We start from the raw sequence: 14,717 nt of genomic DNA on the forward strand, positions 1-14,717 counted from the left end.
TACATAGGTAACTGAATGGCTCTCATCTTATTTGAGTGAATTATCCTGCTGCCACAGTTTGTAAAATTAATTTATCAAGATTGTTTCATTTTCCCCGTTAAGGCCAACCGTAAATGCTGTTGTGAGTATATGTACAGTATGGGCTACTTCTTTATAGTTTTAATATTGCACAAAATGCTAGTACGTGTACATGTAAGTCAGTCCACCATTTGGAGATATGTACCAAATCCATATATAGCTCTATGACCAAATCATACCAAGCAAGTCCATGCAGTCGATCTCTTTTGAGCTCAATACAGCCAAAAAGGCAAATGTTGTAAGGATTTGTCCTTTTTGGGGATGCGTTTATGGCTAAAACACTTAAAGACACACTATTGGTAATTGTCAAAGACCAGTCTTCTCACTTGGTGTATCTCAACGTATGCATAAAATAACAAACCTGTAAAAATTTGAGCTCAATTGGTCGCCGAAGTTGCGAGATAATAATGGGAAAAAAAACACCCTTGTCACACGAAGTTGTGTGCTTTCAGATGCTTAATTTCGAGACCTCAAAATCTAATTCTGGGGTCTCGAAATCAAATTCATGGAAAATTACTTCTTTATCGAAAACTCTGTTACTTCAGAGGGAGCCGTTTCTTTCAATGTTTTATACTGTCAACAGCTCCCCATTACTTGCTACCAATTAGATTTATGCTAATAATTATTTTTAGTTATTACCAAGAGTGTCCACTGCCTTTAAGGCTGTTTTGATAATATTCATACCTGGGCCCAATTTCATAAAGCTGCTTAAAGCCATTGGACCCTTTCGGTACAGAAAAAAAAAAAAAAGTTCACAGATTTACAAATAATTTACAGGGTTTACAGAAGGTAATGGTGAAAGACTTCTCTTGAAATATTAGTCCATGAAATGCTTTACTTTTTGAGAAATTGGTAAAACAATATCAATTCTCGTTAACGAGAATTACGGATTTGTTATAAACACATGTCATGACACGGCGAAACGCGCGAAAACAGGAGTGGGTTTTCCGTTATTTTCTCCCAACCCCGATGTCCGATTGAGCCTAAATTTCCACAAGATTGTTATTTTATATATAAGTTGTGATACACGAAGTGTGGGACTTGGACAATACTGTTTACCGAAAGTGTATAATGGCTTTAAGCAAAAAATTTGCATAAGCACGAAAATAGCTTGCTTATTTTACACATGTTACTGGCAAAATTTTTATGCCATGTACATTGCTTGTGACTAATATTAAGCTGTTGTTTACTTAGCATAACAATTGATTGGAGTCTTAGCCGGTAATCTGATTTTACAAAAAAACAAAGATTTTTTTGCTTTAGCACAATTTTTTGCTTAAGCAGCTCTATGAAACTGGGCCCTGCATATAGTTGCATCTTAATTTGGCAAACTATTAGTAATCACATACACTGTGGTTATACTATTTGAGACGGCATTTGAGACAGCATGCTAGAAAATTACAACATTTAGTGGCCACATTTACTTTTTGTTTTTATGTACTTTAACATTTTTACCTGAGGATGCTTCAACAGCAGATGACACCATCAAAGAACTTTTCGCAAATACCCATTGCGCAAGGGCTCCTGTTGAATGAGGTGCATGCTGGTCCAGACCAGCATGCACCTCATTCTTCCCTAATGCGTGAGTATTTGCGATGTAATATATGTCTATAATGTATACATGTCTATATACATGTACATGTTATGTTATATTTTGAAAGCTTGAACCTCGCAGGTAATTTTTTTAAAGACGTACAAAGTGATTCACATTTGGTGAAGTTTTGTGCACCACAAACTTTCCACCATTGTATTCATTAGCAACCTCTGGGTGTTTCTGTTTTAGGGAGCCACCGTGCATAGTTGATATTGTTATTTGCAAAGAAATATGGAATCAGTTCAGTGAGTGCAAGATAGTAGGATGTGAGTGAGCTTCTCTAAATGACCTTATGAGTGAAAGAATCACCAGTTCCATGGACAAAATGGCAAACTGGAAATACAACGACAAGAATATCGCAATCAATGTAAAGTAGTCAGGAATTTGATCAACCAGGCAAAGATTACCCATTATTCATCTCAAGTACAAGAATACTCAGGAGATCAAAAGAAGCTCTTCAAGATAATTGGGAGCCTGCCACTGTTGCTGAGATTCAAAGGGTTATTATGAAATCTCCTTCAAAATCCTGCGAGCTGGATCCAGTGTTAACATCCATGATGAAGCAAAACATTGGTATATTTGTAACCTACATCACTAATCTTGTCAACGAATCTCTCAGTTCCGGTTGTTTCCCCGATAGCCTCAAAGTTTCCTACATCAGGCCGCTCATCAAAAAAACAAACCTGGACAAGGAGGTATTCAAAAACTACAGACCAGTTGTAAACTTAAAATATCTTGGAAAAGTCATCAAACGAGACAAAGGGTCATACTCCCAATCCTGGTCTCGCAAGGACAAGAGTCAGAAATATAAGTCTCGGTATCAGCCCTACCAGTACCGATCAAACGACCGATCCTTTAGCGGACGAAGCCGCTACCAAAGTGCACAGGGGACAGCTAAGAGGAGTTCTTTTCGTCACGAACAGAAAACCCCCCAAAGTTTCTCAAAAAACTAATTCATCTCGGGGGAGAATTCGATTCTGTACCAGATTATGGTCTTTGTTATGCCGGACAAATACAATGGCATTTACAGGCATGGGAAAGATTGACAAACGACCCATGGATACTACAGATTGTGGTTGGGTACAGAATCCCTTTCTTCAGACAGCCAATTCAACTCAAAATTCCAAGCCCGATACATATGGACAAGCAACAACATCGGACATGTTCCGACGAAATACAAAAGATGCTCAACAAAGTAGCGATCATCAAAGTTCACAACTCACCGGGTCAGTTTATCTCAACACTTTTTGTTGTTCCAAAAGCCTCAGGGGGCTTCCGACCAGTATTCAATCTCAAGAATCTCAATTGGTTCATCAAGACAGAGCGTTTCAAAATGGAGTCAATACAACATGCAAAGAATATTGTTCAGAAAGGGAACTCCATGATTTCGATAGATTTAAAAGATGCATATTTCATGGTTCCTATCCAGCAGGACAGCAGGAAGTTCCTGCGTTTTCAGTGAGAGAAAACCCTATTCGAGTTCCAAGTACTCCCCTTCGGATTGTCCACAGCACCGCGGGTATTCACAAAGCTAATGAAACCGGTGATGTCCCACCTGAGACACAGATCAATGAAGGTGGTCATTTATCTGGACCATTTACTTCTGGTAGCACATTCCGAAGCAGAATGCTACAGGCAGATGAACTACATTCTCAACATGTTCCACAGCCTTGGGTTGTTAGTAAACAGGGACAAGTCCAAACTCAAACCGACAGCTCGAATCAGATATCTAGGTCATATTATCGATTCCCAGCAAATGACTTTGAGTCTCCAACTCCAACGAAAAAGTCAGCAGTTTGGAGAAGCTTTGCAGTCAGGTGGCCTTGACCCCGCGCCTAACTGCGGAGAAATTGGCGAGTGTCATTGGGAAAATGACAGCAACTTCAGACGATGTAGTTTCTGCCCCAGTCTTTCTCAGGGCATTACAGTCGGATCTGATCCAGTCAATTCACAGGGATCCCTCTTATCAAAGCCTGGTGTCCCTCTCCCAAGACAGCATCCAGGAACTTCAGGGGTGGAAACATTGCCTCAAACAGTGGAATGGCAAACCATTAATTTTACCACACCCGCAATTGACGATAAAGTCAGATGCATCAATGCAAGGCTGGGGGGCTCATTGTCTGCTCGGCCAGACATGAGGTCGTTGGTCTCGGTCAGAGCAAACCCAACATATCAACTACCTGGAACTTCTGGCTTCCTTCCTGGCCCTACAGACATTTGCCAAGGGCAAAAAGGACTGTCACATAATGTTGAAGGTGGATAATACGACAGCCCTGTCGTACATAAAGCACAAAGGGGGCACGCATACCGACAGCCTGTCCAAGTTGGCGGTGTCCATGTGGAAATGGTGCATGATGAGGAACATAACCATAACAGCTTGTCATGTACCAGCAGTCGACAATGTCCTTGCGGATCATCACTCTCGGGTGTTTATGGACAAACTAGAATGGATGTTAGATCCCAGTCTCCTTGCACAGATGTGCAGAAGATTTGGCCTATGCCCGACAGTGGACTTATTTGCCTCCCGGATAAACCATCAACTGCCCCGGTACATGGCATGGAAACCCGACCCGGGAGCAATAGCAATCGATGCATTCTCGATAACTTGGAAGAGCGAACTAGGGTATGCGTTTCCGCCCTTCTGTCTCTAATTGGTTCAGGTTTTGCAGAAGGTACAACTGGAGAAGATAGATTTGCTAGTAGTTGCCCCAACTTGGACGACCCAGGTCTGGTACCCTGTGCTATTGCGACTGGCAATAGCTCCACCAATTTTACTTCCACAAGGGGATCAGGTACTGACACAGCCCCACTCGGGTCAGGGGCACCCCTTGGCGCAATCCCTGCATCTAGCGGCATGGTGTGTCTCCGGAATCGTTACCAAGCAGAGGGCTTTTCAAGCAATGTTGCCCAAGTTATGCTTGCAAGCTGCAGAGTTTCAACTCACAAACAATACCAATCATCCTGGAAAGTTTGGGATAGCTGGTGTCGTGAACGATCACTTAATACACTTTCAGCACCTTTGACGGATATACATGAATTCTTGGTCACATGCGAGAAGAAAGGGTTGAGTTACAGAACTCTCGGTGTTTACAGGTCAGCAATCTCAAGGTACCATGACCCAGTTGGTGGTATTCCAGTGGGACGCTGTGAGGCAGTGGTCCAGCTTATGAAAGGTTTTTTTTACCGTAATCCACCCAAGCCAAAGTATATGGTTACTTGGGATGTGGAGTCAGTTCTTGTTCTTCTCTCACAACTAGGGTCGTGGTCTTCCCTTTCCGTGAGAATGTTGACACTGAAAATGGTCCTTCTGTTAGCCTTGGTCACAGCAGGAAGGGGTGTCTTCGCTGGTTCATTTAAATATAAACCACTTGGTGGTGACACCTCATTCACTGAAATTTGTTCCCTGTCAGTTACTGAAACAAAGTCGACTAGGCCATACAATGAGAGTGGTAGAGATTAAGGCCTTTGAAGACAAATCCATTTGTCCGGTTCAAGCTGTCTCGTGTTATCGGGATCACACAGCAGCTGTGCGGGGTACTGAGACGCAGCTTCTTCTAAGTTATCTGAAGCCAGATGGGAAAGTTGTGTCTTCTACTGTGAGTCGATGGATTGTCGCACTTTTACAGAGTGCTGGCGTTGACACGCAAAAGTTTAAAGCCCACTCCACTCGTGGGGCTGCCACATCTGCTTCATTCAGATTGGGAGTGTCCATGAAGGATATTGTGGAGTCAGCTGATAAAATTTGATGTTTTATCAGGGAATTCACACGCGGGGCATGCGCCCCGGCGGATGTTGACCAGAAAGTTTACACGAGAATGAATTAATATGAGAATGATGAGGTCGACTCTCTGTTACTCCCCAAAAGCGGCGGTAAAAAATGTAGATTAGATATCTGTTGCACAGCATGTTCCGAAAACTCGCTTTATTTGGTGATCCGACAACTTTGTATGCGTCGTTGGACGTACACTCGATAAATCACAATGAATGGGCCTTAGATTCTAAAGTTGAGTGAACGTTATTGGAAACAAAGCAAAAATTTATTCAACATAAGTATAGCAACCAATCATTAAATGTATCTATTTCAATACAATTTTGCAGAAATTGACTTTGTCGTTAAAGTGTTCCGAGCCGTCCATACCAACTGGCGCTTTTTTTTAGTTTTAATATCTGCTGTTTACCAGAACTTCTTCCTTCTCAGTCAGATAAACTTCGCAATTATGAGTTTGTTTTAAAGGCACTGGACACTATTGGTAATTGTCAAAGACCAGTCTTCTCACTTGATGTATTTCAACATATGCATACAATAACAAACGTGAAAATTTGAGCTCAGTCGGTCATCGAAGTTGCGAGATAATAATGAAAGAAAAAACACCCTTGTCAAACGAAGTTGTGTGCTTTCAGATGCTTGGTTTTGAGAACTCAAATTCTAAATCTGAGGTCTCAAGATCAAATTCATTCGTGGAAAAAACTTCTTTCTAAAAAACTATGTCACTTTAGAGGGAGCCGTTTCTCACAATGTTTTAAACTGTCAACAGCTCCCCATTACTCAATATAATAATTATTTTGAATAATTAACAAAAGTGTCAACTGCCTTTAAAGGAGAGTACCACTTTCATACAAGCCTTTTTAGTCGGACATCTCCTCTGCTATTGGCAGCGGTGATTATTGTTGAGGGGGAGACCACACTCTTACGATCGAGCCTCGAGTAAATCCACAGCTACGGTGACTATGAATTTATTGCGGAGGGAACCAAATACCACTGCTGATTCCAAATTCATCAGGTTATGTCTGATTGGCTCTTTGACAAAGACAGCCTTGTTGGCAATATTTGAATTATACCCAATGTGCTCAACACAATAAAATAAGCGTGTCATTATAGCAGTGAACGTGCTATATTTTTAGTCGACTAAGTATTTACCCTGACAGTCATCTTTTTTAGCAGGGAAATACTCAGTGCAGTGAATAAAATTGATACAATGACAAAAGCTGATTGAATAAACGGATAATGCGTTGGCCCGCTCGATCAACACTAAAATATCACTAAAAACCCTACAATGCCAAGTACCATCATTGCCAAAAGTATACACTTCCCCAATATTTAGTTGGAGAACGCAAGAGAGAAGGTGAGGAGGGGAGGCGACGTTTCACAACTATGTTGTGCACGCTCAACAATTTTTCAACATACAACATTAAAGTCACCTGGAAGTGGTATTTTTTCAAAATAAAGCTTTTGTCATCAATATATGTGTTTTGATGAGTGGAATGTGAATAAACAGTTAACTAAGGTTTTAAAAAATCAGTTCTTATGTTATTTACAAATTTAAGAGTAGACCCCCACCCGAGAGGGCGCTGTTCGTGACGTCAATCGAGGCAGACTTTGCCTGTAATGCGTAGAGTAAACACAATTGCAAAGTACATGTACGGACCAAGTCGTGAGTTTGTACGTTTCAAAAAAATATTTTTTTTTTTTTTTTTCCGGCAATGCCGTCCAGGTGTATTGCTGCTGAATGCAGAAAAATACTTTTTGAAACGTACCAACTCACGACTTGGACGTACATGTACTTTGCCTGTGTGTTTACTATACGCATTGCAGGCAAAGTCTGCCTCGATTGACGTCACAAAAGGGGTAGGCGGAGTCAGCCCCCAAACAACTTTATATATTTTTTAAACATATAAATTGTGACAAACAATTACTAAAAAAAATTGTTTTATTGTTCGTAAGCATATACTCTTATGTTTGAAAGAAAAAAAAATTCTATTTCCAGGTGACTTTGATGACAATATTTCATACCGATTATAAAAACCATTTCTAATCCATCCAACAAAATGATCATTATACCTGTAAGAATACTTCCCTTACCCCCACATTACCTTTCACAACGTGCCGCGCATAGCGCGGCATCCCGCTAGTATCATTGAAAACGGGAAAGTGGAGGTATCTGGCGGGGGGGGGCGGGGGCGACTTTATCGGGCGACTTTGCTAAATCGAAGGGGCGAGATGACTTGTCTTATTAGAGGGCGGTTAAACGTGTTTGCGCGCGCACTTTTCTAAACTGCGTACTTTCTAAATAATGTATCAATTTTTCGAGTGCAAATTTAAAATGCGCTTTTCATACACTCATCACACTACTACAAGATTGGTGTTTCAAACGTGCTACTTTTGATTTAAGTTGACCAATGAAAGGTTTTGCGCTTTTCCAGGAATGCTCGCAAATTCCAGACTTACGCGAGCAAATTCGTCGTCGCGAAGAAGATGAAACGGGATTGAACAGATGAAATTGGAAAGCATAATATTGAAAAAGCAAATTGTCACAGCAGAGAGTACAGAGTGTGTGCATGGTGTGTACAGTGGTGCCTCAACCTTCAACTTATGAATGCCATGAAAATATCATCATCAAATACAATACAATATCATGCCTTGCCATAAATTCAAACCCTCAACGAAGTTCATTCCCGTCACCATTGCGTATTGTTTACTTATATGCACGACAGCAGTTTTCTTCACTTTTCCGTAAGTAAAATACTAAAGTAAAACCTGGCCTGCCTAAAATTGTACTATTTTAATACTTTTAGACGTATAATGTGTCTGGATTAATTTATTTATGAATGATACAGTAGCTAGTTAGATGTTCTGTAAAGTGTAGCCCTATTTATTATTTATTCAATCATGTAAATCGGTCCAATCCACTCCTAATGTGTTAGTTAGACCATGAAGGTAGACTAGACTTAGAGTAGGCAGTTTCATCAAGTTGATTTTACGTGTACCAAAACACACACGCACACAGCCCCGAAAAAAAAGAACGAAATATATTAAATCATAACTCACATTTTGTACAACTCATAACTATGAGACTTGACAGCAGGCAGGAGCATTCTCTCCTCGTGCTTACATTTTAAAAATGGAAAAGTTTCCGTATGGCGCCACCACTTTTTCATTCGAAATAAAATAATATAGTATCTAATTTACCTGATTGATATATCCCTTTTTCTAAAAATGAGTGAAAAAGTGGTGGCGCCATACGGAAAGTTATCCTTAAAAATATTCGAAATCGGATGAATAGTTTCGGAGATATTGTAAAAAAAAGAGAGCAACGACAAAAAAAAAAGGCTTGGCCTGGCGTGCAGCGCCCATTCGTTTGTGCATGACGTCAACTTTGAACCCCGTGGACAACGGATTTCGGAAATCTTCGGAAAGCGCCGAAGAAGCCCGAAGACGGTTTTTTGCGATACGGGAGCACATGTTTACACAAAATGAGATAACGATTACATCATCGTGTAGCCGATAAAATTCCGCACATCGTACAGCTAGTCGCATAGCTTTTACCATAAAAACCTATTTTTGTCGGCGTTTTCCATTTTTTGAATCAAGATTTCTTCCAGAGACAATCATCAAAATTGAATGCGACTTTGTCAGTGCTAATTCCCATACTTTTAAGTTGAACTTGTGAAAATTTGGTGTAATTTGATTATGTTTTCTTCTCCCGCAGAAAGGTTTTGTTAGACCATTTCTTGCAAAGTTGTCCTAAATACGCACGCTTGTACATGTACATCGTACTCGTACATCTTCGTGTTTCCGTGATGTGCCACCACAAGAGGCCGTGTGTTACAATAAGTTTGATAGGCCGGGGCTCTAATAATAGAAAGCTGGAAAGCTGCCCAATCTTGTTTCTTTGATAATTTCTACGTTCTGAATTGATAATAACAGACTGCTCATCTTGAGTCAAAAGAAACTAGTATTGTTACATACTTTTAAAGGCCTATACTAATTGAAACGAAAGTTGATCAAAAAATTGATTGTATATAGCCATTGGTTTTTAGAAATTGTCTTTGTAAATATAACAAAAATAATCGATGTATACCAATGCCTTCATCCTCAAGTTTTTTAAAGATTGTTCTAAATTTTTACTGTGTTAATGCTACAATTTTAAATCAAAGGATCAACTGATCTTAAATTAAAGAAAACACCAGTCATAAACTCTTTAATTTTATTCCATTCTGGTTAATTTAATAATGCTATTTGTTGACATAATTAATAAAGAATATTCACACAAACACCTGCAAAACTTAACACATATTTAATTTTTATAGTTAACAATTTCCCCCACGATGCCGCTCCTTGGTTTTATTCACAAAATATCACTTTTTGTCGTTCATAAAAAATCATACTAGCGCCTCCTCAAAGCACAGTTTGTAAACCTCCCCAGTGATAGAGGGCGCTCGCCTAGTGTGCGCCCTCTATTGCCATAGGCTGTGCATTAAACTTGGCCGTGGCCGATATGAAGAAAAACATAAGAATTGAACTTGAACACGGGTACGTTTTTTTCACGATCCTCGCTCATTAAAAACGGTATATCTCTGCAACCAAAAATCCGATTTCAAAATTTTAAATTGATTTTTACTTCTAAGAATACACCTTAACAGACCACATCTTGTCAGAGAAAAAAACACCTGCATTAAATTTGACTGAAACAGCCTACTTAGAGAGGTGTTAAACACTTCGGATAACTTTCCGTATGGCGCCACCACTTTTTCACTCATTTTTACAAAAAGGGATATATCAATCAGGTAAATTAGATACTATATTATTTTATTTCGAATGAAAAAGTGGTGGCGCCATACGGAAACTTTTCCAACACTTCTAACTAGTAACATAACACATAACACTTACAGGCTAGGCCTAACCTAACTGGTCTGCTGGTATCGAAATCAGATATTTTTCTGAATGGCGCCACCACTTTTCTTTTATTTTTACAAAAAGGGATAGGATAACTTTCCGTATGGCGCCACCACTTTTTCACTCATTTTTACAAAAAGGGATATATCAATTAGGTAAATTAGATACTATATTATTCTATTTCGAATGAAAAAGTGGTGGCGCCATACGGACACTTTTCCAAGGGATATCTCATTGAGGTAAATTAGGTACTATCGAATAAGGTTTATCGCGAATAGCAAAATATCAAGAGAGGGCGCTGTTGAACCCACACAAAGGTATAGGCGTTGCGTGCGCGAATCGTTGAAACTGCATAGAAACCGCCCCCATTCCTTCCCACAATGCATTGTTCTGAATCGCGATAAACCTTATGAAAAAGTGGTGGTGCCGTACGGAAACAATTCCTAAAAATCTTATTGCTTTTTGGGCAAACAGTCTGTAACGATCTGCATCACATTCACACATCACAAAAGTTACCGATCTAATGCTTAAAAAGTTGCAGATAACCCTCAATGATATATCGTACAACCTCAAATCTAATTCTTTTCTTTTTCTTTGATGATGTATTAATTAATCGTCCAATTTGTTCCTGGGTCTGGGATAACTTTCCGTATGGCGCCACCACTTTTTCACTCATTTTTACAATTCTGGATCAATACTGCAATCAATCTCCCGGAATCCAGTCTCCCAATGAAGATGGGGTGTGGGAATGTGTTTTGAATGTATCAGGTGAGGGAGCTTCTCTCACAGCAGCTGGGAGGAGGTTCCATTCTGCTGTAGTGTTTGGTAGGATTGAGTGTTGGTAGCAATCCTTGTTTGCGGGTACTCTGATGAAAGGATATTGATTTTGTTGAACGAGTTTGTACTCCAGTCATTTTGTTTGGGTTTTGATTTAGATGGTCAGAATTTATTGCAGCTCTGTGATGTATGGACTTGTAAAGTAAGGATAGGCGTGCAGCCATTCTGCGCTCCTCGAGAGGTTTCCAGCCAGAGTTGAGATGATATCGGATAATCGGTCTTAGTGTATCTGTTTCAAACGAATCTTGCAGCTCTGCGTTGGACTGCCTCAAGTTGGATTATGTTTTTTTTTTGTGAAATGGATCCCAGATACTAGCCCCAAACTCCAGGCGTGGGAGGACTAAGGTCTTGTACGCTGCTTCCTTAACTCGCAGGTGAACAGCTGTGGAGATTTCTACGTATGAGGCCTACTTGTGCCCAACGTTGTCCAGGTCATGACCGTTAAGAGAGTAGCTTGTTGTGAGTGGTGTTTTTTGGTGCGTGGTGCTGGGTCCCGGGGAAAGCTGGAAATGAGAATGTACAAGGCGCTCGGTCAATGTCTTGTCAAGATACTTTCTTATCTTCCCGATTTTACATATGCCCCATGAAGCTGAGCGGCAGTTAATTTTGATGTGTTTGTTGAAGATGAGGTGCTTGTCCATAATTACTACAAGGTCACGGACACTCTCTGAGCATGGAACACTTCCGGGTTCAAGGATGAGACGTGGTTGATTACTGGAGTTTCTAAATTGTGTGATGAGACATGCAGTATTTCTGTTTTAAGTTCGTTGAGCTGTAGCTTATAGACAGCAGACCAGGTCTTGACATCTTCAATGCATTTCCCGAGTCTCTGCAAGATGTCGCGTTGCTCATTAGGTTTCATAGTGATGTATATTTGAGTGTCATCACCATAGACTGTGTGATGTATACCTAATCTGTGTATGTCTTTCTGTAGCTCTGTACTTTCAGTTAGTGAAGTCATCTCTCGGTAGACGACGCAATCATCTGCCAGCATTCTATCCCGGGAAGTTAAAGACTTAGGAAGATCATTAAAAGATGAATAAGAGAGGATCTATGACTGTACCTTGTGGTACTCCGGATGTAACACAAGTGGGGGCTGATGACTCTCCATCTACAGTGTATAACGACTTGTTGTGTGCGGGTGGTGAGGAAGCATTCAATCCATTACAGTAATAATAATAATAATAAACCGTTTTTATTTAGCGCTTTTCACACCCGGAGGGCGTCCCAAAGCGCTTCACATTATTATCCCTGGTCACTGGGCCTTAAATCACCCCTTAAACCATCTCAGCTCCCTGGTGGGGAGTATGCAGCCTTGGATGCCGCCTTGCTGTAGTTTTCTTAAGAGTCGCTGGTGGGGTACTTTGTCGAAAGCTAAAGTAGGAGAAGTCCATTGTTATGAGATCCATCTGGCTTTTGGAGTCTAGGCATCTTGTGATATCATCTATAACATTAACATGTTGGGTTTCACATGATCTTTCTTTACAAAAACCATGTTGTTCATCTGATAGGATATGATGATCTTCAAGATGCGACATTATATGAGAGTGAATAATATGCTCAAGAGATTTACAACTAATATGTTAGTGATATGGGTCGGTAATTTGCCGGGTTTGAACGGTCGACCTTTTTTAATACGGGTGTGACGTTTGCTCCTCTCCAGTCGGTAGGGAGTGTTCCATCATGCAAAGATTTCTGGTAAAGCTTTTGGAGAATTGGTGCTACATGTATACTGTTTGAGTATTCCTTCAGTACTCTTGGTGGAATACCATCCGGTCCGGAGGCTTTCTGACTGTTAAGATTTTTGAGTAATTTCTCAACGCCTTCTCCATTAATTTGAATTTTCTCAACAAGAGGCGCTGCAGATAAATCGTGGTTTGGGATATTGCTGAGATCCTCCTTGGTGAAGACAGATTTGAATTGCTGATTCAGTACTGTGGTAGAGAGAGTATTGGTTCCCATGGCTGTCTGTCTAATTGATTTGATGAAGGGTTTTGGGTTATTAGAAGTGAGGTTTCTCCAATGTTATGGATGTAATTACGCCGGGCTTTCCTAATTGATCTATCTGATGATCTTCTCAGAGCCTTAAAATGGATCCAGTCAGAGACTGAGCCAGGTGTTTTAGTTTTATCAAAAGATTTTCGTTTTTGCTGTATTCCTCGAAGATGCAATTAGGCGACCCATGGTAATTTACTGGTTGGCTGGGTATTTCGTGATGGGGTGTGATGATCAATAGCCGAGAGGAGAGTACTCTTAAACCCGATCCATAGTTCATCCACTGACATCGAAGAGAGAACCTCGTCTGTTAAGGACGAGTTGTATGTGTGCCGGAGATTTTCTATTTCACTTGAGTTTGCCTTGCCATGAAGATAGAATTTCTTTTGAATGGGTTTGATACGCTTCCATTGAATGAGGGTATCCACTAAGACAATATCGTGATCAGATATATCTGGTAGAATACTAGTTTTCTGGACCAGTGAGGGTGAATTTGTGAAGACCAAATCCAAAATATTGTTTTCTCTAGTGTTTTGGGTAACAGTTTGCTGTAGGCAGTTATCTTGTGATATGTCCAACATCAATTGACTGAGGGCTGGATAACTTCCTCCACTCAAAAAGATACATTCCAGTCAATATCAGGTAAGTTAAAGTCACCAGATAGTCAAATTTGGCTACTACGTGGCAAGTGACTGAATATATTTTCCAAGTCTCAATAAGGGATCTCATGAGGTAAAATTAGAATCATATCGAATGAAGAAGTGGTGGCGCCAATTGGAAACTTTCTTGTTCCTGTTAAGTCAGATGTAAGCTCCCTCCAGCATGACCTTGGTGAGCTTAGCACTAAATTGGCTCAGATTGAGCCAAAAAATGCCGGCTCCCATGTTAAAAAATGGCTCAAAATTTGCTCTTAGAGCCAATCTTTGCTCACTCAAATGATTGAGCCAAGATTGGCTCAGTCAATAACTGAGCCAATTTTGAGCCGTTTTTGAACAAATGAGCCAGCTCAGTTATGAGCCAAAAAGAGATTATGAGCCATTAAATAAGGGGCTACTGCTACTGATTTAAACTGGTGATGTAGGGCCTATAGTTTAAATGTAATTGGGCTGCTGAAAAGTGGCTCATTGTCACCAGTTTAAACTTGCTTGGGGTTGACGATCGATTGTTACCCATACAGCAAAAACAATTTCATTACACTGGCACTAAATGTAGGCTAAGCACAGCCATAAAACATGGCGGCTGCTACTGCACATATTTATTTTAAAAAAAATTCTTTTTACAAGTGTATTTTATCACTTTTCGGATCAATATATTTTCGGTTGAATTTTCCGAACAACTATTGTTATTAGGTGTTCGGCCAACAGCCGAACAACTATTGTTATTGTTATGGTTTTTTTCTTTTTTTTCTCGTGTTCTTCTTTCCCTGCGAACCTTCTCCAGCAATTTTAAACAAAAGTAAAGCTTGTACAAACTTAAAACTTACTATGTACATAGGCATTAGTGAGTAGATGAAACCGCCACTTTTTGGGAATGATGACG

The 14,717-nt window shown here is 40.2% G+C and overlaps 1 protein-coding gene across 2 annotated transcripts in view; it reads left to right on the top strand.

The window, feature by feature from the left end:
• Nucleotides 1–7,890: 7,890 nt before the first annotated feature.
• The window catches only part of LOC139938328 (palmitoyltransferase ZDHHC14-like), a 64,576-nt gene continuing 57,749 nt past the window's right edge, over nucleotides 7,891–14,717 (top strand). Inside the window, exon 1 of one of the 2 annotated variants that reach the window (XM_071933779.1) lies at nucleotides 7,891–8,183. In XM_071933779.1, the coding sequence (XP_071789880.1) occupies nucleotides 8,086–8,183 (98 nt within the window). In that variant the 5' untranslated portion in view covers nucleotides 7,891–8,085. The remainder of the gene's footprint in view (nucleotides 8,184–14,717) is intronic. The other variant, XM_071933778.1, reaches the window with a different exon arrangement.

The sequence above is a fragment of the Asterias amurensis genome, chromosome 6 (assembly GCF_032118995.1).
Source record: "Asterias amurensis chromosome 6, ASM3211899v1".
Classification (NCBI taxonomy): Eukaryota; Metazoa; Echinodermata; class Asteroidea; order Forcipulatida; family Asteriidae; genus Asterias; species Asterias amurensis.